The sequence below is a fragment of the Myotis brandtii genome, unplaced genomic scaffold (genome assembly GCF_000412655.1).
Source record: "Myotis brandtii unplaced genomic scaffold, ASM41265v1 scaffold17, whole genome shotgun sequence".
Lineage (NCBI taxonomy): Eukaryota > Metazoa > Chordata > Mammalia > Chiroptera > Vespertilionidae > Myotis > Myotis brandtii.
In genome coordinates, this window is record NW_005356259.1 from 9238651 (window position 1) to 9263644 (window position 24994).

General features: G+C 39.3%; 1 protein-coding gene across 1 annotated transcript in view; it reads left to right on the forward strand.

Annotated features, from left to right (window-relative positions):
• HIBADH (3-hydroxyisobutyrate dehydrogenase) overlaps positions 1-24994 on the forward strand; it is a gene marked incomplete at its 5' end in the record, with an annotated part of 101562 nt that overhangs the window by 71486 nt on the left and 5082 nt on the right. Inside the window, 3 exons of the mRNA XM_005862960.2 lie at positions 14045-14178; positions 17759-17835; positions 24753-24909. Coding sequence (XP_005863022.1) covers positions 14045-14178; positions 17759-17835; positions 24753-24909 — 368 coding nt within the window. The remainder of the gene's footprint in view (positions 1-14044; positions 14179-17758; positions 17836-24752; positions 24910-24994) is intronic.

Consider the following 24994-nt stretch of genomic DNA (forward strand, 5'->3'; position numbering starts at 1 on the left):
TAAGATGAAAATCTACCTTTCCTTTGACATTTAAGGACCCATTTTGTTTCTTTACATAGATATCTACTGCTTCTGGCAGTATGGTGGATTAAAATACTATGCTATCATACAACACCCAGGTGTTGAATAAATTAACAAAACAACAACAACCCATATTTTTAATGCATATCAAATTCCTAAAAAAATAAGGGAAATTCTCAGTGACCAAATAGTTGACTAGTAACCCGAAATTAGAGTGCTAAACCCTTTAGAACAGTGGTTCTCAACCTTCCTAATGCCGCGACCCTTTAATACAGTTCCTCATGTTGTGGTGACCCCCAATCATAAAATTATAACTGTAATTTTGCTACTGTTATGAATTGTAATGTAAATATCTAATATGCAGGATGTATTTTCATAGTTACAAATTGAACATAATTAAAGCATAGTGATTAATCACAAAAACAATATGTAATTATATATGTGTTTTCTGATGGTCTTAGGCGACCCCTGTGAAAGGGTTGTTCGACCCCCAAAGGGGTCGCGACCCACAGGTTGAGAACCGCTGCTTTAGAAGCTTTGGCTACCCTGGAGGGCACATGTTAATTTCAGGAACCAGGGGTTTAGGGGATTAATATTTATAGGTGAAAAATCATGGGGGTAATGGAAAGCTAGGCGCTGTGTTCACACAAAGTGAGAAATCTGACCTCTGCTTCCCATTGCTCTTCCCCCCAAAATCCAAAATAACTAGAGGCCATTTCCCCAGGGAAAAGGGTGGCCTGTGGATAATCTGTCTGCTAGTGAAAGAAACTAATTAGGAAATCTGACTGTGCTGGTTATAGGTTGGGAAATAAAATAGTTTCCCCTGAATCTTTGAAACAGTAGGTGTGATCCCACGGGTATAGAGTTCAAATTTAGCTCACCCAATTGGAAAAATATCCAACTAATAAAATTAAGGTCTTCTGAGTTGGTAAGGCCTGTCACCCACAGAATGAATAAAAATTATCTCTGGAGAAAATCATCCTCAACCCAGAACTGGCAAAATTTACAAATATTAAGCACAGTAAATATGAGCTCAAAAAAAAAAAATTCAGACACATAAAACAAGTCACTAGACCAAGAGTCAATAGGAACAAATTTAATTCTTAAGAACTATAGATACTAAAATTTCCAAAACAGAATGTAAATTGACTATATATAAAACATTTAAAGAAATAAAAGATAGAATTGAATATAAATGAACAAGGGACTATCAAATTAGGTAGAAAATCATTGAAATTTAAAAATCAATAGATGAGTTAAATGGCCTTTGGGCACTGAAGAGAGAATTAGTAAATAGGAAGAGGGATCTAGAGAAATAATCCAATGTAGTACAGAAAGACTTGGAGATGGACAATATGAAAGAAAGGTTGAGAGACATGTGTACATGGCTAGAAAGAAAAAAGTCAAACATGCATCTGATTGGAGTTCCAAGTGAAATTGTGGGAAATGGTCAGTATGATAATGTCTGAGAATTTTCTAGGATAGACATAAATCCACAGAAACAGGAAGTACAAGGTACACCAAATAGTAGTTAAAGAAAAAGAAATCTTACTATGTACTTGTGGTAAAATTGGAAAATCCCAATAAGGAGAGAAATATTTAAAACAACTAGAAAGAAAAGACAGATTACCTACAAAAGAACAACAGACAGATACCAGTCTTCCTCCTGCCCTTCAGAATTATTGCGGTATAATTTGTGTTCAGTTCACTCATTTTAAGTTTAGAAATGAGTTTGGACAATTGTATATAGTCATAAACATCATAATTAAATATAGAATATTTTCATCACCCAAGAAAGTTCCCTCATGCCCCTTTGTAGTCACTCCCTTCCCCCAGCTCAAGGTAATAACTGATTTACTTTCTATTATTATTGTTTTGTCTAATCTAGACTCTCACGTAACAATAAAAGTAAATATGTATGTAGGATTCATACAATATGTAGTCTTTTGTGTAAATTGCAGACTTCTTAAGAGCAACAATGGCCCTAACCGGTTTGGCTCAGTGGATAGAGCGTCGGCCTTCGGACTGAAGGGTCCCAGGTTCGATTCCGGCCAAGGGCATGTACCTTGGTTGCTGGCACATACCCAGTAGGGAGTGTGCAGGAGGCAGCTGATCGATGTTTCTCTCTCTCATCGATGTTTCTAACTCTCTATCCCTCTCCCTTCATCTCTAAAAAATCAATAAAATATATTTAAAAAAAAAAAAAAGAGCAACAATGGAAGCCAGAAGACAGTGGAATAATATGGACAAAGTACTGACAGATAATTTGTCAACTTAGAATTTTCTTTTTTTTTTAATATATTTTATTGATTTTTTACAGAGAGGAAGGGAGAGAGATAGAGAGTTAGAAACATCAATGAGAGAGAAACATCGATCAGCTGCCTCTTGCACATCTCCTACTGGGGATGTGCCCACAACCCAGGTACATGCCCTTGACCGGAATCGAACCTGGGACCTTTCAGTCCGCAGGCCGACGCTCTATCCACTGAGCCAAACCGGTTTCGGCTCAACTTAGAATTTTCATTCAGCAAAACTTTTCTTCAAGAATGATGGGTAGGTTCCTGTTCTGGTTAAGATGGAGTGAAAACACTTTGCCCTTTTCTCCTAATGAATGTAACAAAAAACCTTGGACAGAACAAATGGAACAGCTATTTGAGGACTCTGAAAAGTAAATGATAATAGATTGGAAAAGGAAAACAGAAGCTGAGGTGCAAAAGCTCTGCCAGCGATTTCCTGAAGCCCTCTTCCCCTCTTTGTATCTCCCAGCTTGGATTCAAAGGCAACATGAATTCTGGAACTGTGCATGAGTGGGAGAGGGGGGAGTTTTAAGAGGGGAGAGTTTTAAGAGGGGAGCTTTCTAGGCCAAGGGGCAGAAAGGAGGGGCCTATGAGACAGAAAGAGTGGGGGATAAATACTATTTTTTCCTCCTAGCTCTGCCACAAGACAAGCCTTACTCCTGTGGTGGTGCATGAGTGGGAGAGGGGGGAGTTTTAAGAGGGGAGTTTTAAGAGGGGAGAGTTTTAAGAGGGGAGCTTTCTAGGCCAAGGGGCAGAAAGGAGGGGCCTATGAGACAGAAAGAGTGGGGGATAAATACTATTTTTTCCTCCTAGCTCTGCCACAAGACAAGCCTTACTCCTGTGGTGGCAGTGGTGGCTGTGCAGACACTTAAAATTTTGAGGAAAGAGAATCCTTCTCTCTGACCAGAGGAATATGGTCCAAGTGTGGAGGAATCTCTGATGCTTTTATTATCTTTATTCTTCTGCTCCTTGGCCCCAGAGACTAACCTACTACAGACATTGCAGGACTTTATAGCTAGAGGATCAGGAGGAGAAGATTGGAATTGTGGGGGTACTGGAGTGTTGGGGTTCACCAAGAACTCACGAAAGGGGTCCCATAATGTTACATGTACTTTGGGGACCACCCCAGAGCCATACAGCATCCCCCCAAAAGACTTAAGAACTTAATTATGGGGTAGACAGCCTCCCACGTGTCAGACTGGCCCCTGGCTGATGCACATGTAGGACAGATTCAAATACTTTGTAACTGAACTGACTTTGGACCCATAGCACCCAGAAGGCAGGTTGCAATTTGTAGCTTGACCATAACCAGGTTGATTGCCTGGTAAAACAAACAAATGGACAAAAAGCAAAACATAAAATTCTTCATAGAATTTGAATAAGACCCAGAGTCTCATAACATGCAATATTCCAGATGTCTATGGTATGATGAAAAATTACTTGACATAGAAAGATCCAGGAAAGTCTGATAAATTCTCAAGTGAAATGACAGTCAAGATGCCAACCCTGAGATTACGCAGATGTTTCATATCAGGCAGTGACTTTAAAAACAGCTATTACAACCATGTTCCAAGAAGTAACAGAATAGAGCTATAAAAAAGAACCAAATTGAAATTTTATAACTAAAAAATACAGTACCCAGAAATTTAAAAAAAATTTATTGAATTTGTTCAAAAGCAGAATGGATCTTACAAAGGATAGAGTACGTGAAAAAGAAGATAGAAGTGGTGCTCAACCTGTGTGGCTCAGTGGTTGAGCACCAACCTATGAACCAGGAAGTCATGGTTTGATTCCTGGTCAGGGTTTCAGGTTTGATCCCCAGTGGGGGGTGTGCAGGAGGCAGCCGACTAGTGATTTCTCATTGATGTCTCTATCTATCCCATTCCCTTCCTTTCTGAAATCAATTATGAAGATAGAAGTGGCATATCTATTCTGAACAAAAGAGAGAACAAAGACTGGGGGTGGGGGGGAGGATGCACAAAGCCCCAGGATCCTGTGAGATAATATCAAAAGGTCTAACATTTGTGCCATTAGCATTCTAAAAGGAGATGAGAGAGTGAGGTGCAGAAAAAAAAATACTTGAAGAAAACATGACTGTGAAAGCTACCCTATTTTGACAAAGGACAAACTTACAAATACAACAAGCTCAGCCAGAAGCAAGAGAAACTCAAAGAAATCCACGCCCAGATCCATCATGATCACACTACTGAAAACCAGAGAAAAAGAAAGAAATCTTGAAAGCAGCCAGAGAAAAATGATACATTACAGGGGAACAGTGTTTTGAAAGATTCTAGAGAAGCCAGGAAGTGCCCAGAAGGCAGTGGAACAACATATCCAGAGTGCTGAAACCGGCATTCTATATATGGCAAGTATCTTTCATGAGTGGAAGTGAAATAGAGACATTATCATCTAAAGGAAAACTTCAGCAGACATCCTCTAAAAACATCATGTACTGTACCTAATAAAATTACCCCCAAAAAAGCCTGTCCCGCGTGGCTCAGTGGTTGAGCGTCGACCTATGAACCAGGAGGTCATGGTTCGATTCCTGGTCAGGGCACATGCCCAGGTTGCAGGCTGAATTCCCAGTGGGGGGTGTGCAGGAGGCAGCCAATCAGTGATTCTCTCTCATCATTGATGTTTCTATCTCCCTCTCCCTTTCTCTCTGAAATCAATAAAAATATATTTTAAAAAATTACCAAAAAGAAAAAAGCAAACAAGTGTGGAACCACAGGAAAACTTGATAAAAGTTCCACCATCATAGTAGGATACTTCAGTATACCTCTCTTCAGCCATCAGTGCTCAAACAACAAAATAATAAGATAGATTTGAATAACACTTGTTTTTCTTTCAGGCAAACTGGAGGGGGGGGGCGGAACTCCCAGAGTGGGGTGAAATATGGCAGTAATTGGATTGCTCAGAATTGAGTTATTAGCCTTGTTTTACCTTGTGATTGTTAATTCTGAAGGCAAGGAATGTATAGAAAATGTATGGGTACATATCTGATTCATGTCACAGAAAAAGGTAGAAAATAATGCAACTTCTAAAAAAAGTAAAATAGAAGGACATTTAAGTTGTAAGCTATTGAATGCAAGATTTCTTATTTGGCTATTAAGAATGATTTTTAAAGCTGGAAGATACATTATCTACAAGATGGGAGTTTTGAAAATCACATTCTCCACAGGCATTAAGTTAACTTTTCCCTTGGACTGCAGATACTTAGCTTTCAGGAGCCTCGTGCTTCATTGCAATCCAGTGTTATCCACCATCTAGAATTGGGGTGAATGTCAGAGAATTCATTTTCAACTGATTTTCAAATAAATGAAAAGCAAACCAATTTATTCTCTGATTTACCCCACCCACCCTTGCAAAACCCCACTCTGCGTTTCTGTCTGACGGCCTCCGTACTGCGCTGGTCCTTCCTGCTCAAGCCAGCCCAGCGCCAGGCGGAACATTCTGTTGCTCTTTCAGCATAAGCAGGTCTATTGTGATATTTATCTGAATTCAAACAAGGCTAATTAAAAGAGCTGCTGACAGTTGTTGTGATCTGACTTTGACTGCAGCTTGATGGTCATTATGGGTAAATAATGAACCAGGTCTGCAAATGGAGCAGCTGCCAACTTGGGATAGAAGAACGGCTATTGCTTCCAATTTAAGGATCTATCGACCGCTTCCCTTCTCCCTGCAGATCTTCTGCAGAAAACGGATGTTTTCTGCTATGCTGTATTGTGGTTTCAGCTGTTTCAGATATAGCCTATAATTTCCTTCTTTAATATTTAACTTAGGACATTATTAGCTTTCAGCGTTAACAACTTTTCTATTTTGAAGTAGTTCAGCTTGTCCTTGTGTCTGCCATCACTAGCTAACCAGCTGTAGCTTATTTATATGTGTGTAATTTGTATTGTGAAGGACACAGCTAGTGTAGAAGAGCAAGGTTTAGCTTTGTGAAGATGTTTCAAAATTGTATGTATTTAGGTGTGTTTTAAGAGATAGATGCATGTCCTTTGCTTTTGTTTGCTTAAAGATAGACATCTCCTGCCAAACCTTAGTTTTGGGTTTTGTTTACCTCATCAATGACTTAGGAAATATTTTGATGCAAAGCTCTATCAGTTCAGAGGAACTGTAGTGACTTTCATTAAAATGCAATACTGAATATAGTGTCACTCCATCATGAGCTTTTCCTTGTCTTATTAGCAAGTAGGAACAGGTGCACTAAAGGTAAACGAAAAGGCGCATTGCATTCATAGATTAATATACTTCCCTGCAGGTTTTCCACTCTTATACAATACAGATTCTAGGTTTAAAAGTCACATTCTAGAATTTAACACCAGCCAGTACTTAACAGCACATCCCTAGCATTTGTTCACCTGCCATGGAGAAGGCTGTGCATTATGCAAAGTCTGAGGATACGGTGGTGCTCTCTGCATAATGTAGCAGAGCTTTGAGATCTTGCTGGGAGGAAATGATCCCAAACATGCCCCTGAAAGACAAGTCCTATTTTGAAAAATAATGATGAAAAATTGCTTAATTCTCCATGTATTTGTGTCTTTGTTTATTTCAGGAAAACAAACTAAACTTTGTTTATCTGACTCCAGAATAGTACTGAGTTTTTGCTCTTCCGTTTCCAGCTTGGATAATACAGAGATAGTGTTAACAAGGGGTTATGTTATGTTGGCTTATGTTAAACCAGATCACCCCCTAACATGTGCAGAGCCATTCATCTGTGTCACCAAAACCCAGGAGAACATCTGACATGGACTCTGAAACAGAAACAGTGATCACTTACAAATCAAACATGGCACGCTCTAAACTGATTGTGCACGGCAATCTTTTCTAGAAAGGACAACTAATTGAACATGATAAAGTGTAAAGTTAATTAACACCCTTAAATTTGTTGATTACTTTCACGGGATTATATTGTTCGTTGAGTAGCAGCTTTCTGTCCCAGCTGTCGCCTTTTTCAGCGAATGTCGCTGGTAAACAATAGAGACACCATAACAAGTCGTAAATGGTCCCTGTGACAGCAGCCCCTTGTGAGGCTGCATCTGTAGAAAATGATTAGAACAATTGCATTTTAAAGACGGCTCACATTGCAATCCCAGTCCCATTGGTCCCCTTCTTGGTCTCTTTTGATGGCAGACTGCTTAAAACATTTAAGTTCTTTTGAGTAAATTAAGTGATTTACTACGTTTTGCTATATATCAATGAGAGTGCTTTGGTGGCAAGATTTTTACAGTATTAAAGACATATCTAGCTGAAACCGGTTTGGCTCAGTGGATAGAGCGTCGGCCTGCGGACTGAAGGGCCCCAGGTTCGATTCCGGTCAAGGGCATGTACCTGGGTTGCGGGCACATCCCCAGTAGGAGATGTGCAGGAGGCAGCTGATCGATGTTTCTCTCTCATTGATGTTTCTAACTCTCTATCTCTCTCCCTTCCTCTCTGTAAAAAATCAATAAAAAAAAATACTTAAAGACATATCTAATTTTTTTCTGGAGTTTCCAGTTTATTACAAAATTTGCGAGAACCAAGTATTTTAATAACTCCCACAAACATGGGAGCAGGGGAGGGAGAAGGGCCCCAGGAAAAATAGTCTAGTCTCTGAAGTTTCATTCAGGTGGGGCTGAGGGGTGGACCCTCATCAAGGGCAGCCTCTCCTCTTGACCACCAGGGCACTCCAGGCCATCCTCCCAGCTCAGGAGGTATTTTGGATCAGACACTTCTGAAGGCCATGGAGATGTCAGATACCCTCCTGATGCAAATCCCCTGCAGAGAACTCAGCAATTTGCACACCTCCGTGGTCGCTGGACCAAGTCCTCTCACCTTGCATACATGGCGTGTATGTCTGGCACCGCTCTCACCTGCAGCTGTTCGTGTCCAGCCTCTAGCCATCCACAATCTTAAAAAATTATATTGGCTTGACTCTTGTCCTTTTGAGATGCTGCCTGTTAGCAGATAGCCTCCAAGACATGCATCTTAAGAAAAAAACTGAAGATCCTCCTAACTACCATCTGCCTGTGGCCAGAGGAGGAGGCTGGGGTCCCACCACCGCTGCTGGTGCTGCTGCGGCTGTGGGTGGTGGGGGAGCCCCCAGGGCCATACTAGTGTGGACTGAGCTGGAGTTGGGCGTCCTTGACTCTGGACTGGGTAGGGGCGTGGTGGTGGTCCTTTCTATGCTGGCTGGGGGAGTGGGCATCCTCATTTCCACGCTGGCATGTGTCAGCACATCATTTAATGTACGTTTTAGATTCCTATCTCTTCGCTCTTTGGATTTGAAGGCCTCTTCCCAGTAGCCATAGAATTGAAAGTGATGTCCTATTTTGAGTTCTACTGGTTATTCTAAGTTAGCAACTCTTGCAGAATAGTTTTTCTGTCACAACTCTTGGTTCCGCTTCTCAGTAAGACTGAATTCCAGATTCCAGTTCTTTGCTACTGTTAGGCCAGAGATTTTGACATGTTCAAGCCAAGTAGATTTACTTGCTCTGTTTAATTTTTCATAACATTTGGATAATAACTGTAAAATATCTTTTCAATGCATGCTTTCATTTGAGCTTCAAAGTAAGTGTGGCAAATGTTTTTATCACCATGTTCAGGTAGAGGAATTTAGATTGAAAGGTATTGTAACTTGTCCAAGTGGTGTGACCTTCACTCCAGGTCTGTTAACTCAGATCAGATGTTCTTCATTTTATGTCTTCATGATAATGTCTTTATACATGTGCACTTATGCTTGTGCGTGATTATGCAACCATAAATGAAAGTTGAGCTTTTATGATAAGCTAGAAAACATTGTCTTACTTAGTCTTAATTAGTATTCTTGGTCATTTTTATTAATCATTGATTTCTTCACTGCCTATCTCCTAAAAAGACAATGACTGTTTATCAGAGAAATGCTGTGTGCTGGGTGCTAAGAATCAAACAGCTCATGCCTAGAAGGATCTTAATGAGGCACCCCAGAAGAAAACATTGATTAGAAGTGCTTTATTATTGGAGCTATTACTAGGAATGTTATAAGAATAGAGAAAGGGAGTCATGGTCATGAACTGCTTCTCAGAGTTGACATGAGTTGTCTTGAAAGATAAGCAGGAATTAGCCAGGCAAAGAGGGAAGGGAAGGAAATTTCATATGAGGAAACAGCCCAGGCGAGTCATGGATGCATGAAGAATCATTGCACATCCCAGCCTCTGTAGAGTGTTTTCAGTATGTGTAGCATCATAGTTTTTATTGCAGGAGGTAGAGGAGGAAACCAGGGAAGTGGTTAGAATTCATTGACAAGAAGAATAAAAATTAAAAAATCAGAAACTAAAGAGATAGAAGAGAAAGTTATTGCTTCTTATGACTCCAAACAAAAAGGAAAAATGCAATGAGTTCCATAGCTCTCCTTTTTGTGGGCACATAAACATAGGAGTGCTTCAGGAAGAATAACTTCCCTTCGTCATTGCTGCCTCCTCCCCCTTTCTTTGAACAAATACTGTATTTACTGATCATCTCTTATGTGCAAGACACTGTGAATGTGGGGTGAATGAGCCAACAGAGTCACTACTCTCATGGAGCTATTGGGGAATACACGACCAGAAACAGATAAGTAGAGACATTTAAGTAAACAGGTGGCGGGTAATAAATGCTGTCAAAATTAAAGCAGGAAAAGAGGGTAGAGAGTGAGGGGGTACCATTTTAGATTATTAACTTGGTCAGGCAAGGCCTCTCTGAAGAAATGAATTTTGAGAAGAAACCTGAATGAAGTGAAGGAAACAAGTCATGAATATCTAGGGAAAAATATTCCAGGCAAACGGAATAGCAAGTGCATGGCTTTGAGATGGGAATGTCCTTGACCTGTTTCAGGAACAGCAAGGAGGCCAGGGTGGCTGGAAAGCAGTAAGCCTTGAAGAAGATGGTGTGAAACAGATGGGAGAGGTTGGCTTTGTAGGACCTTGGATTTCATACTGAGGAGATGGAGTGCGTTGGAGGCTTGAGAGTAGGGAAGAAACATAAACTAGGTTATGTTTTAAAAGGATCCCTCTGGCTGTTGCATGGAGAATAGATTGGAGGCAAGAGCTGGAGGGAGACCAAGAAGGTGGCAGTTACAATAGTCCTGGCGAGAGACAGTGATGGCTCAGTCCAGGGTGGAAGTGATGGATAAGGAGAGAAGTGGTTGGATCACAAGTTTGTAACTTCTTAGGAGCAGGGATATAGGCTATTCATCCATAAGCAACAGGGCTTGATTCTTAGTAGGTTAATTTTGTTGAGTGAATGAAACCAAACAAGGGCAGCATTCTTGTCACTTTCCCATACACTGTGCTGCCACTGAAAGATGTCCCAGGAGGACTTCACTGTCATCCGGGACATCACTGGCCATGGGCTACGTTCGTGTTTCCTAGCCTGGCCTCCTGCTTCCATTGTTCATAGGTCCACCTCCAGCCAGCTAAGATTAAGCCAGAGAGGCTAAAATTATCCTAGAGAAGACAACGGCTTAGATAACCAAATTTGAAAGGACTCCAGGTATTACATAGGTAAAGGTTAAACTCCCACCTCACCAACTGAAGTTGTAAAATAAAGCCTAAGCGTTACGATGGAATGACTGGTCAATATGACGTGCACTGACCACCAGGGGACAGATGCTCAATGCAGAAGCTGCCCGCTGGTGGTCAGTGCGCTCTGTGGGAGTGCTGCTCAGCCAGAAGCCGGGCTCACGCTGGCAAGCTCAGTGGCCGCAGCATCCCCTGAGTGGCACTGGCAGCAGGCTCAGTGGGCTGGGATGAGCACGATTGGGATGAGTGCGAGCGGCGCTGTGCCCAGCACCAGCTCAGGCTCCTCCCTGGCCACTTGCGGCTTGGTGCACTGCTCATTCAGGCCTAAACTGGCAGTCGGACATCCCCCAAGGGGTCCCAGATTGCGAGAGGGCGCAGGCCAGGCTGAGGGATCTCCCCTGATCGCGTGCACAAATCTGTGCACCAGGCCTCTAGTGAAGTATAGAGGACTTACATTTAAATAGTATTTTGTATTTTACAACATATGTTCATATATTCACAGCTACTTTCAGAAGTTATTAATGCTTTCCCCATTTTTTATACACTGAGACTCAGAGAAGTTAGGTCATTTGTTTATAATAACAGCCAGCAAGGGGGATAGGTCATTTGTTTATAATAACAGCCAGCAAGGGGCACATCCCCAAACCAGATATTCCATTCTGGATCCTTTACTCCTTCAACTATGTTCAGAAATTTATTTACCAAACAACCGGCTATTGAATGTATCATGCACCATGGTAGCTAATGGGAATGCTGACATAAACAAGACCCAGTGCTGACCTTGTCAGAGCTTATAGAGTAATGGAGGAATCAGGTAAGAAAATAAAATATTTTAATAAGGCGCAGTAAATGCTATAATAGAATTAAGCACTCGATGTATTTTGGTTTTGTATATAAAATTACTAGAATATAAGGTAAAATAAATACTTCTCCCAATATTTTAGCAGCTCCCTGAGTGTATATTCCATGTTTTTCTATTTGGGGAAGTGGGCTTGAATTATTTAAAATCGCATGGCAATGTAATAAATTTATTTATTATTGGTAAACATTAAAATATGTACATTATCTTCTGAAATCTATAAGATGTCTTACACAGCTTTAGAGTTCCAACTTTCTAGATATTATTTTCTAAGCTCAAAAGGGTTACATTCATTTTAGGATCTTTTAGGTCTGAATTTTGCCTTTGCAGTGGGACTAGGTTTGATAATATTGTATGGTTAGATGAATATGTATGGAAAGATAGGATTCAGTCTCAAAGAATGCCAGAACTTTAGAATTACCCACTTTAGACCCTTACATTGGAATGTAGGCTATGATAGTCGGAAATAATGATACCGCCACACTGAGAGCAAGAAAGAGTAGGAATACCACAGACCTCTGAATTAAAAGATGAATTAGTCTTGCTTTCGTGATCTTCTCTTGCTTAAGTAACTTATTTCTTCTTTTTGAAATATGTGTTTGAACAAGTGAGAAAGTACACCTGTCAAAAGATTAACCAGCTGAGAACCATTGTCAGCATTAATTTTTCCTTTAATAAATGACTCTCTGAAGCTATTTAGCAGTCTGTAATCTGGATACAAAGCTAGTGACCTATGATGGATAGTGCTGGATTTGTTTGTAAGCTTTGACTTAAATTGTCTGCCTAATTTCTCTAAGTCAGATCAACAGGATTAGAAGTAAGAGTGGTTATGTGGTTTAAATAAAAATGGCTATAGAAATTGAGAAGAATAATTGTAAAACATTAACGATCTACCATCTTGGTGAAATAATTAGAAACTAAAAAAATGATAGTCACTTAAACGTCAATGTTATCAGAATGGTCAAATGACACAGATTAGCTAATTAAAAGCATTTGTTATAATTGGGGTTTTGTACATAATCAACTCCGAAGTATGTCTGAAAATATTTTGAAATAATGTAATTTAACTGTATGTATGAGCCTCTCAGGCCTTCACATGTGGCTACTCCCTCTTCCAAAATTGTTTGGCTAACATAATGCTGACTTCTTTTGCTTTTAATAATTAGTTAAAAATAGCATGACCTATAAAATAGAAAGGCTACTTGATTTGGCAATTGCAAAATATTCACAATTTGAATGAAATAAAGCTGTCCTCACTTGGGCTTTTTATGTATAAAAACTATGTATTTCATTGAATAAATTAAATTCAAAAGTAGGCCATTACTTGCAGCTGTCTATTCTAATGGCCAGATTTGATACATAGTGCAGACAATTAGGGTTTCTTTATTCCTAGCTGTACTATAAAATAAGTTGTAAAGGCAAAAATTGTACTAATATAGCTCTTCTCATACTTTCCTGGATTTGAACAACAAAACCTAACTCGAAAACTTTGAATTAAGAATTCTCTAATACCAAAAACAGTAATAATACCCTTGGTTTTATTTTACAGTTAATAAAAATGTGGATGAATAAAGCTCCCTCCCCTGTCACCCCCTCTTCCCACTCTTTTAGGGTAAGTCTAGGACATATTTTCTGTGCTAAAGTAGAAGTTGTTCCTTCACTCATTTTCATTTAATGAACATGCATCAGACTCTTGTAAAAAGATGCTAAGGACTGGCAAAACCAGTGTTAGTTTATTTCTTCTTCCTGTTCATATCACTAGGAATGAATTACCCAAAAGGTAGATAGCAGGAGGTAAAAGAAAAATCAAGTAATATTGAAAAGTGCACATCATTGTAATCACTCTAAATAAGCAACTATTTTCTTACTGAAATGCCTACTTTGTTTATGGGAGAAAGAGCTGGTTGCTCTTCGTGGATCTCATCTGTAGATAATGTGTGGAGAGCAAGCGTGTGAGCCAGAGACCCAATTTCAGACTCAGGCAGTAAACTCCCCTGGCTGTTCCCATGCTGGTTGGGACACAGATGACCTTTTTCATACACTTTCTGTTACTGAGTAGGTTTCTTAGGGGCATAAGAGATGCATGGGAATGATAAAATTCACATTTCAAATTCCTAGGTCTGTCCTGCCATGATTGTGCCTAAATATTTAAGATGAATTGAAGGTTTGACTAAATCTGCCTCATTTGGCTTGTGATTAACCTACATGATACTTGATTATTAAAATATTCCAGGAGAAATTTAGAGTGTCTTGCACATACCTGACAAGTATAATTTGAAAGCAAGATGTTTTCATTTGGTTTGGGGATTGTCTCTCATTTCACTCTCTCTTTACCCCAAACCATTCAGGTGTGGGAGCTGCTCGGTCTGGGAACCTCACGTTCATGGTGGGAGGAGTCGAAGAGGAATTTGCTGCTGCCAAGGAGTTGCTGGGCTGCATGGGCTCCAATGTGGTGTACTGTGGTGCTGTTGGGACCGGACAGGTAACATGTTCATTCATATTAATGGCCCTGGCTTATGGTGTAAAGTTGGCTAATGTTCATTTCTCATTCCTGACCATGTTCTTATTCCTACTTACTCTGTTCAATCTGTGTATGTTTTGTTGGCCCAAGTTTTCTTAAATTAATTTGAAATAAATTAAATTCCCTTCATTCGTGTTGGAATTAAGCAGACATTAGTCAACTTTTTTTATTAAAAAAAGATATCAAGTTCCATCCTTCATATTTTGACATATCATCCCAGTGACCCCTGAAATCATTCTTAAAGCTATTTCTTTTTTTTTATTAAATCTTTATTGTTCAGATTATTACATTTGTTCCTCTTTTTTCCCCCCATAACTCCCCTCCTCCCAGTTCCCACCCCACCCTCCGCCCTCACTCCCCACCCACTGTCCTCATCCATAGGTGCACGATTTTTATCCAGTCTCTTCCCGCATCCCCCACACCCCTTTCCCCCCCAAGAATAGTCAGTCCATTCCCTTTCTATGCCCCTGATTCTATTATAATCACCAGTTCATTCTGTTCATCAGATTATTTATTCACTTGATTTTTAGATTCACTTGTTGATAGATGCGTATTTGTTGTTCATAATTTGTATCTTTACCTTTTTCTTCTTCTTCCTCTTCTTAAAGGATACCTTTCAGCATTTCATATAATACTGGTTTGGTGGTGATGAATTCCTTTAGCTTTTCCTTATCTGTGAAGCTCTTTATCTGACCTTCAATTCTGAATGATAGCTTTGCTGGATAAAGTAATCTTGGTTGTAGGTTCTTGGTATTCATCACTTTGAATATTTCTTGCCACTCCCTTCTGGCCTGCAAAGTTTCTGTTGAGAAGTCAGCTGACAGTCGTATGGATATTCTCTTGTAGGTAACTGAATTTCTTTCTCTTGCTGCTTTTAAGATTCTCTCTTTGTCTTTTGCTCTTGGCATTTTAATTATAATGTGTCTTGGTGTGGTCCTCTTTGGATTCCTTTTGTTTGGGGTTCTCTGTGCTTCCTGGACTTGTAAGTCTATTTCTTTCACCAGGTAGGGGAAGTTTTCTGTCATTTCTTCAAATAGGTTTTCAATATCTTGCTCTCTCTCATCTTCTGGCACCCCTATAATTCGGATGTTGGTACGCTTGAAGCTATCCCAGAGGCTCCTTACGCTATCTTCGTATTTTCAGATTCTTTTTTCATTTTGCTTTTCCGGTTGGGTGTTTTTTGCTTCTTTGCATTTCAAATCTTTGACTTGATTCTTGCGATCCTCTGGTCTGCTGTTGGGAGTCTGTATAATATTCTTTATTTCAGTCATTGTATGCTTAATTTCTAGTTGGTCCTTTATCACAACATCGAGGGACTCATTAGATTTCTTGAGGATCTCACTACATTTATTGGCAGTCTCACCAGTCTTTTTGAGGGTCTTACTAAATTTATCGGCGGCTTCTAGACCGTTCTTGAAAGACCTTAAAAGTGTGGTTTTGAACTCTATATCCAGCAGTTTGCTTTCCTCCATTTCTGTCATTTGTGTCCTGTTTCTTTGTCTCCACATTTTTTATGCTTTCTTGGTGCACCCCCTAGTGGTCTTTGTGCACAGTCTTGTTGTAGTTAAGCCTTGATTGTTGTAGGTAACACTGGGGGGGATTTGACCTCCAGGCCAACTGGCTGTGAGAATCAGCTATGTCTGCAGTGGGAGAACTTCTGTCCTCTAGGGAGGTGCTAATCTAGCCTTTGCCTGAGGCTATCCAGCAAATGCCTCTGTGCAAGGCTTGGGCAGGGTGGGTCCCAGGGGATCAACAGGGCGGGCAGAGCGAGCAGTTATAGCTGCTTTCAGTCCCGTCCTCAGAGGCTCTGCTTCTCAGTGTCCCAGCAATTGCTGCAAGTGCCTCGGAGAGAAAGCTGCCCTCGAGTTCCGACCGATGCCAGACAGTCCCGCTTCTCCCGTTTGAGTCTGGGTCCCCAGAAACTCACCCAGAACTGGAGCTCAGAGCCTAAGACTCCCTCCCGATTGAAAACGACAACCGTGCCCTCAGCCGCCAGCCCACTCCGCAGCACTTCCGCACCTTTGTATTTTACTTCCGCACCGCACCTCCTCTGAGTCTCGGTATGCTTTTCTCTTTCCTTCTAGTTGTAGAATTTTCACTCAGCCAGCCTTCCTGTGGTTCTGGGTGATGTCCGTTCCGTCTTTTAGTTGTATTTTTGAAGTGGTTGTGCGAGGCAGCAATCTCCGGTGTTTACCTATGACGCCATCTTGGTTTCTCTCTCCTTAAAGCTATTTCTGTTTGTAGTGCTCATGTTATCTGAGTTGTTGTTATCCTCCTTCTAATTTTCAGATTACATGCTATAACTATTTGCAGTATAGTCAGGTAGATGTAATCTATGCATTTTAATCTTATTCTTGAAAACAAAATAGTTCTCATTTAGAAATATGTTATATCAACTTTCTAGTCAGATAGAGGTGAATGAAAATTCAGAACTCTGAAATCAAACTGCTCATCTTCTTCTCATCCAAGACACACACACTCACACTCCCTCCTCTTAATGTTCCATCCTGGTCACTGGTCCCCTTGTGCTTTTACTCAAGACTGTGGTATTATCTCAGATATGTCAGTTGTCTCCGTGCCCTTGTCTAGTCAGTCTCCAAGTTCCATTGATTTTTGATTCAGTGGCTCTCATTGTTGACCGTCTTGTCCATTCAGATATATTCCCGACCAGATATTTCCTGATCCAATCTTTCTCGCAGTGTCTAACATCTCATTTATTGCTGGAAGCCTAATGGCATCCCAGGTTCACCATTCTGCCCAACAGTGTAAGCAAAACCAACTCCATCAAGACGCTTGTATCATTATAGTACTTCCCTGCTCTGAAACTTTGAATAGATCACTATTTCCTATCATGTCAAATGAATTTTAACTCTCCACCCTCCCTTAGCTTTCATAGCTCTTCCCTAATCTTAGCTATCAAATTTCTCACTATTCTTTAAAACTTAGGCACATGAGTCAGTTTTCTTCCTGTTCTCAAGAACATCCCATGCTCTTACATATTTACCTTCCCCCTGCTCTCCTCCTTTCTCTCTCTCGCTAATGAAATCCTGCCTGGCCTTCTGAGAAGTGGCTTCAGGTTCCACTTCCTCTTTGCTCCTACCTCAGTGATCTTATTTCTTTGAACAGCTATTGTCTCTATCTTATAGCCTCTACTGTACAATTTACCACTGTTTTCCTTGGTTTGTTCATTGCCTTCTCATTCAGCGTCATTCCCATTTCCCTAATTAGAATGTAAGCCCCATCCTTCTAAGAGCAGGCATGCCACATAGATCAGTATCCCCTCTCATACTGAGCCCACAGGAGGAGCTCTGTGGGTTCTTACCTAGTGGGAGAGATACCACGGCCCCCAGCCCCTGCTCTGGGATAGTGTGTTAGGCTCAGAGGGAAGCACACAGCACCATGTTCCTTTCCCAGTGGAGAGAAGCAATTGTTGAATGTTCTTACTGTTAGAAAGAAGCATGTGGGATTGGGTGAAGAAAAACTTCCTGTGAGTTATAACTTGAACATAAAGGTATTTACTATGTCCTCAATTTCTTTTCAGGCTGCAAAGATCTGCAACAACATGCTGTTAGCTATTAGTATGATTGGAACCGCTGAAGCTATGAATCTTGGGATCAGGTTTGTTGAATAGTACAATTTTTATGAGCTTTCCTATTTGATTTTTCTGATGTCGAAAAAAATTGTTCATGAGATAAATGAGTTGATCCAGGAACACCTTGAAAGTACTTCATTATTGAACTTTAATAGACTTTGCTTATTTGACAACCAATAGGACCCTGGAGAGCATGAATATTCTTTGCCATAGCCATAAACTGCATTGTGCTGTATATTCGAAGTCACATTATCCTTTTTATGTGGAAGCTCCATTTCTCCTGTTATGTTAAAATGCAAGAAACACTTTTACTATAAAATTTAAACACGCTTTGGCAGTGCAGGACAAATTTGTATAAAACACGGCATTAATGTGTAGTGAATTCAAGTGTTATGCTACCCCATGACTGGTTTTATGTATCTATTTTAAATGTAGTCCCCGAAATCTACTCTATAAGGGCTTGTAGTTGCTTATTCCCTGGATAAACTAGATGGCATACATCTTTCATTTTAACTTGTCATTGGTTTTGTCACTTTAAATTAAGCGTATATCTTTCCATTAAAATAAAATGACATTCATACTTTGCTTAATTCTGTTTTTCTTACGATGATGATCATCCCTTAGAATGCTTAAGGTTAATGTCTTAATTTGAGCCTGTAATTTTTTGGAGGTTAGGAATGCTACATTTGATTAATCAATTAATTTTTATTGTTTTTATTTAATGAATTTAATAAATACATATTTCTTACTTTAGAAAATGCTTGAAGAGCAGTATGCTTTATTTGGATTTTTTTTCACACTTCTCAAAACTACATACCAAACATATAACAGATCAGAGTGGTGCTCCATATCACAACTTTTGATAAAAGCAATTAAAAGAGCCTAAGTACTTGAGATGTTTTTTAAAACATAGCAATGGATTCACATTTCCTCTTAATTACCATATCAAGATGCTGTTGTTTTATTGAATTGCCCTTGTCTCAGATGTTAAACTATCTTGACCTATTAAGTTGTCATGTTGTAATTGAGATAAAAGAGGAATTTGCTTTGCATCAGCGCTAATTGGTTTATCAATATCCTGTACCATTTACATTTTAAAATTGAGTGTCTGTAAGATGGTAAACATAGCATATCTGTACAAAGCTTTAATAAAACTGGTAGTGTGTATAGGAAGTTATTCATTGTTATGTCTGTATTGTAGTCGGTTTTAGGCTATGGGTCACTTATCATAATTGAAAAACTGGTTACTAGTAAGTTGTTTACATGTCTAGACTAATTTTATGGAGGAAGAAAATATAAATTTCTGGCACCAAAATCGCATTCAAAATTAATTGGTGTTGACAGTAAGATTAGAGTATTAGTATGCATGTGCATCTCTAGAATTTTATCTTCATTTTTCCAGGTATAAATGAAAACACAGTAAAAAGTAAAAGCCTGGATGAACCTAGGTTATACTATACTGAAAACTTCCTCTTTATCTGTGCCTGTTATTTAACATTCTGCTTCTTACCTTGAGCATCACTGAGTCGGGATGTTCCTTAGGCATAGTGATGTAGCCTCTGGCATTTCTCAAATACTTTTCCCAGCAGAACTCTTATTAGATGATCATTTGCCATTCTCAAATGAAGTTTTTATATAGTAAGTGCTTGTGGAAGTCCAACTCCAAATATCAGCTAATAAAGAATAATATGGCCCTGGCCAGTGTGGCTCAGTTTATTGGAGCATCTTCCAGTACACCAGGTTGCAGGTTTAATCCCTGGTTGGGGCACGTACAGGAGGCAACCAATTGATGTTTCTCTCTCTCTCTCTCTCTCTCTCTCTCTCTCTCTCAAAAAAAATAAGAGTATGAAAATCAAATGAATTGAATGAAATGCATGCAATGAAATGTATACACTTAGCTACTAGAGTGGTTTATCAAATAAAAAATGAAAAGTGATAAAATTCCAAATAAAAATATTAAAAGCAGAAGCAATAAATAAAATTTCCCTTATCATTGGCCTTGATCCACAATGTCAAAAACAATATTTAGAAATATGAACTTTTAAATATTTATTTTTTTTCCAAAACTCTATAGACATTACTATTCCTGGTGTGTGTGTGTGTGTGTGTGTGTGTGTGTGTGTGTGTTTGAACACAAAGAACTCGCTAGTTTTACTGAACTGTTACAATGAGCTATGTTTCTGGTACTTCAGATTGTATTAATGAATTGCTTATTTTCATAGCATTAGGATTTTATCAATTTATCTTACAAAGATTCTCAGTGATTTGAAAGTCCTAAAAATGATTGCTTCTGCTGTTGTCTGTTCTCCATGGTTTACAGACATGGTTTTAAAATGACAGGATTGTTCTCTAATAGAGTATAGAGAGCGGCCACAATTTATTGAGCTTTGCAAGGTGAAAGGGAAAATTGGCATCAGCGAGCATAAATTCCCAAGTAGTAAATTCCCACAAAGTAGTACAGCATCAAAGTGGTTCAGCCACATTTATATTCTGCTCACTCCAAAGTGAACATTTTTAGAGCATTAATGTCAACATTTACAAATTGAGCCACCTATTCCTATGAAGTGATCATTTCTGATTAATTTTGTTCTCATAAGTCAGTATTTTTCCTAAACACTGATGTTTCCTTTAAAAACAAAGAAAAAGGAAGAATAAAATCTTACAGTTAAAAACTCTTATTGACTCTATGATCTTTTACAGTGAGTCTTTATGGATGTTAGTGAAAGTTTAAAATGCTATAAAAAAGTGAGCTATAAAAAATATTGGTATACAATGTATCTTGGGGTACTTTTTTACTAGACCTTTCTCCCTTCTGATTGGGTTCTAGTTGGGATGCAGTTTTATGGCCCTCACAGTGCCCTGCTTGCATTAGAGTTTTTGTCCCTGTGCACTGCATAGCAACAGCGTTGATAGTTGAGTTGTGTTGTTTTGTTTTTATATTTGCTCCACCGGGAATTTTTTATTATTATTATTATTTTCAATAGTGGTGGTAGAAGTTGTTTTCATTACCAACCAGGGCCCAGGCCCCTCCAGCAACAACCATACTGTCTTCTTCCACCAAAAGCTTAACAGTTGAACTTCTGGAAGGCTTTTCAAGATGAAAACTTTCCCACAAGAATAATTTTCGTTTCTGGGCTCCTGCCCTTAGAAGATGTTGCCTGTTTTGTGTTGTTGTTGTTTTTGTTTTTTTGTGATGACTGAAGCCTTAAGTGTATACCCTAGTAGATTTAGCAAATGGCAAAAGGTTTGGAGTAAAAGTTTGACCCAATTTCTTAAAAAGCTGATAAAATGTCATCAGATTGGCTGATTGGCTATCAAGTTCCCTACCCACATGACCCAGTGAGACTCAGAGGATAGTAAGAGTTTGGATGTCTGTTGATGTCTGCATCCCTGCTCTGCCATCGAACTTAAGCTTTTCTTATCTATAAAATGACAAAAATAATAGTATCTTTACATAGGGTTGTAGTGAAGAGTTAATCCATGTAAATCTTTAAAAACAGATTCTGGCGCATAGTAGCTGCTCAGTACATGGTGGTGATTGACATGATGGTGGTAGTGGTTAGTATTTGAATTGAATGTACTTATATGCCTTTTCTTCATAATACTTCTCACTAGATGGCATTTTATATACATAGACATATATATGTATATATGTGTGTGTGTGTGTATATATATGTTATATATGTTTGTTTGTTTATTGTGTCTTTCCAACTAGAATGCAAGCTTCAGGAAGGGGAATGGCTTTGTCTGCTCACTGTCATATCTTAAGAACATACTTACCACATAGTAGGCACTCAGTGAAGATTTGTCAAGCGGATGAAGAGGGAGGGAGGGAGGGGAAGGGAGAGGAAGGGAGACACTTCTCCTGCCTCAGGTCAAAGGTATCTGGGTGTGTGTCTTAACTGGCCCACTCCTGGAGGGCAGTCACAGGACTTAGCTCCTTTACTCTGGTCTCCTTGGCTGCAGGTATAGCAGGTACAGCACCTGCGCATGGAAGATCTGTGTGAGCATTAGATGAGTCACTCAGTGATTGACTAAGATTGACATGGTCTTAGATGTTTCACTTCTAGAGCTGTTCACTTTAGTGAAATCATTGGCTTTGTTTTTATGTAAAACCAGACAGTATAGATAGATACAGAGACTATAAAGTGAACAAACTTATTTGGCCCTTAAAAGCCTTGGTTACAGCGAAGGTAAACATTTGGGTTCTCTAATTTTTTTTTTTTTTTTTTACAATTTTTGCATTTTTACTTCTCTCAGTAGTTCATTTAAAATTCTTGTGTTGTAGAGGTGAGTAGATTTGACACAGTGACGTTTATATGAGTTGCATTATATATGCGGTCAGAGCAATGAATTCATTCTGTTTTTATCAGAGAACATTCCAGCAATTGCAATGCCACATGCATGCACGTGTGCACTCACGAACCACATCCAGTGGCAAGTTATTATGGGGACTGACAGACTGTCATCCTTTTGACGGCTTGAGCTGTATATCTCCTGAACAGCAGTGGGGCTCTTATGCAGAAAGTATCATATGTTCCCAGCCAATTTACAGGGAAACAGCAATAACATTTTATCATGGTTGAGAGCCCAGTAGCTGCTTCCTATTAAACTTGCCCTTTCAGATACCTGTCTTGGATTAATTTGTTGATTTCAGATGGAAACTCAGTCTTCTCCAGTGAAGCATGACGTTCTAGGATAGACTCTCTGAATGACAATTACTGTGTATTCGAGCTGGTTTCAGTGGAAGACAGAGGACTCCAGCAACTGATTTTAATATCATGTCTAATTTTAACTGTCAGTTATATATGTGCCAGTGAAAAAACCTTCAGAAAGATGAAATGCAAAACACTTCGAACTTGCTCTTTTTAATGCTGGGGGGGAGGTTGGAGCAAAAGCGGAGAGGGAGTTGCCATCTCCTAAAGGGAATCAGCATGGTGGGAGGCAACTGATTGAGAAGTGAGCACGCAACAACTGCCGCCTCGTTTTTGCGTGCCCCTCAGGGTGCTTCTAAATAGTAATGTGTTTATCAAAAAGGACTTCATAAATTATTGCCAGTGTTTTTCCTTGAACTTTCAAGAAAAATGAAACTTAGGGGCTTACAAAGAATAATAAGCCTTGCTTACCATTTTGGTGAGGCTTACAGACAAGGCATGAATTCCTTTAGCAGTACAAACTGTGGGGAGGTACTGTTACGTATAGTCTGGTGGATTGTAAAGAGGGGAGCAACTCTGCTGTTTTAACTGTGATAAACTGTTTTTAAAAGAATCTAAATTAGGAAACCCCTAAGTTATATTCCAAATGGAAGGGAAAAGCGATGTTGTGGGGTCTTTAAAATATTCCTGCTCGTGGAACACATTAGACGTTGTGCTTAGAGAACATATCAGCAGTTGCAGCAAATTAAGTTGTTGTTAATTTGTGAGTTTACTTTTCACAGTTCTTCCCTAAGCACATTGGTTTTTTCTTTTCCAAAGTCACCTGCTGCAACAGCATATTGAGAGCCTAATTTTATTTGAAAGGGGAAAGAAAGCATCCAGTAGCAAACTAGACATGTAACAAACGTTGATCTTTATAAAAGAATGAATGAAACAGGTTTTTTCACTGGCACATATATAACTGACAGTTAAAACTGTTGTGTTTCTTCCCAGCAATCCACAGTTGGACAGAATGTGTGATAGCCAGTTTCGATTGGGTCTTTTATATCTTTTATAATCCTTAGGAAAACCCTCTCATTAGAACAGGACCCACCATATCAATTCATGTAGCTGGCCTGCCATGTGATGTTACAGAGCAGTTTTATTACATGACGAGTCCACATACATCCTGCTGTTAGCCCAAGCCCCTGCACTAACACTAGCAACATGTTGAACTGGTCATGCTACTCCGCTTTGGAAGTAAGCAGACATATATTTTGAACACACTAAGTAAACAAGAACTTAACCATGCCAAAATGCGCAGCTTATTTAACATTTATATGTGTCTCCTTTCAGTCTTTTTTTATTATTATTCTTGAAGAGATTGGTTTTAAGAAAAAGCAGCAGGTTTTATTTAAAACTTGATTTAGTGATACTTAGCAAAACTGTACTTCCCAAACTGCATTGAGACTTAGGATCAAAGTAATATAGCATTTGATTCTTTTATTTTCTGGGTCCACAGTGAACAGTCGTTTATGCCATCAGCCCAGTGATAGAACAAATGATGTTTCCGCTTGGGCAAACTTTGTCTTATCAGGATCAGTAACCTTATCAGCAGTTGACCCAGAACTATAATGCATGTCTTCGAATAGATAGCATATGTCACAACTTGGTGCAGACTTGCTTCATAAGCAAGATTGTCTGAAGAAGATTTAATAAACAAGAAAAAGTTTACAGGAAGAAATGTCTTCTTTTATAATGATAACTTCTCTTAAGTTCACTTACTGCCCATGGCTCATCTCTTGCATGTATTCTCAGAAAAGCTAAAAGAATAAACAGACATGAAAATGCACACGGGACTCCCATGATGCTTAGTTTTTCTGTCCATATTTCTTTCTGAAATATATCATTTGTGAATAAAGAATGTAAAACTTAGATGATCATATTCATTTAAGGTTCTTATGTGACACGTAATGCATAATGTCCAAAAGAGAAAGACATTTATTTTTTCATAGAAAACCTACGTGTGATAAACTAACAACACTTCTCTGCGATTCTGTTATTTCTTAGAAGTAGAATAGTGCAGAAGGTTTTCTCTCATTGCAGAATGTCTGGCTCAGAATGGTTTGATCACTAGCTCTTAATATTTCATAATTTAAGATTGGATTCTTCACTCTCATCAATCTGCTTTGATTTTTGAAGACATAAAATAAATGGAGAGAGAAGACGGAGCATCCTCATAGGTAAATAAGTCACGCATGACTTGTACATTTTGACACTTAACACTTCTTTTCTTTGATCTTTGACAGGTTAGGGCTTGACCCAAAACTATTGGCTAAAATCCTAAATATGAGCTCAGGACGGTGTTGGTCAAGTGACACTTACAATCCTGTACCTGGGGTGATGGATGGAGTTCCCTCGGCTAATAACTATCAGGGTGGATTCGGAACAACACTCATGGCTAAGGTATGGTAAATGCAGAGGCTTCCCAAGAGAGGGGAAATGTGTAATGGTCTAATTCCCCCTCCCTTCCTCCCTCCCTCCCTCCCTC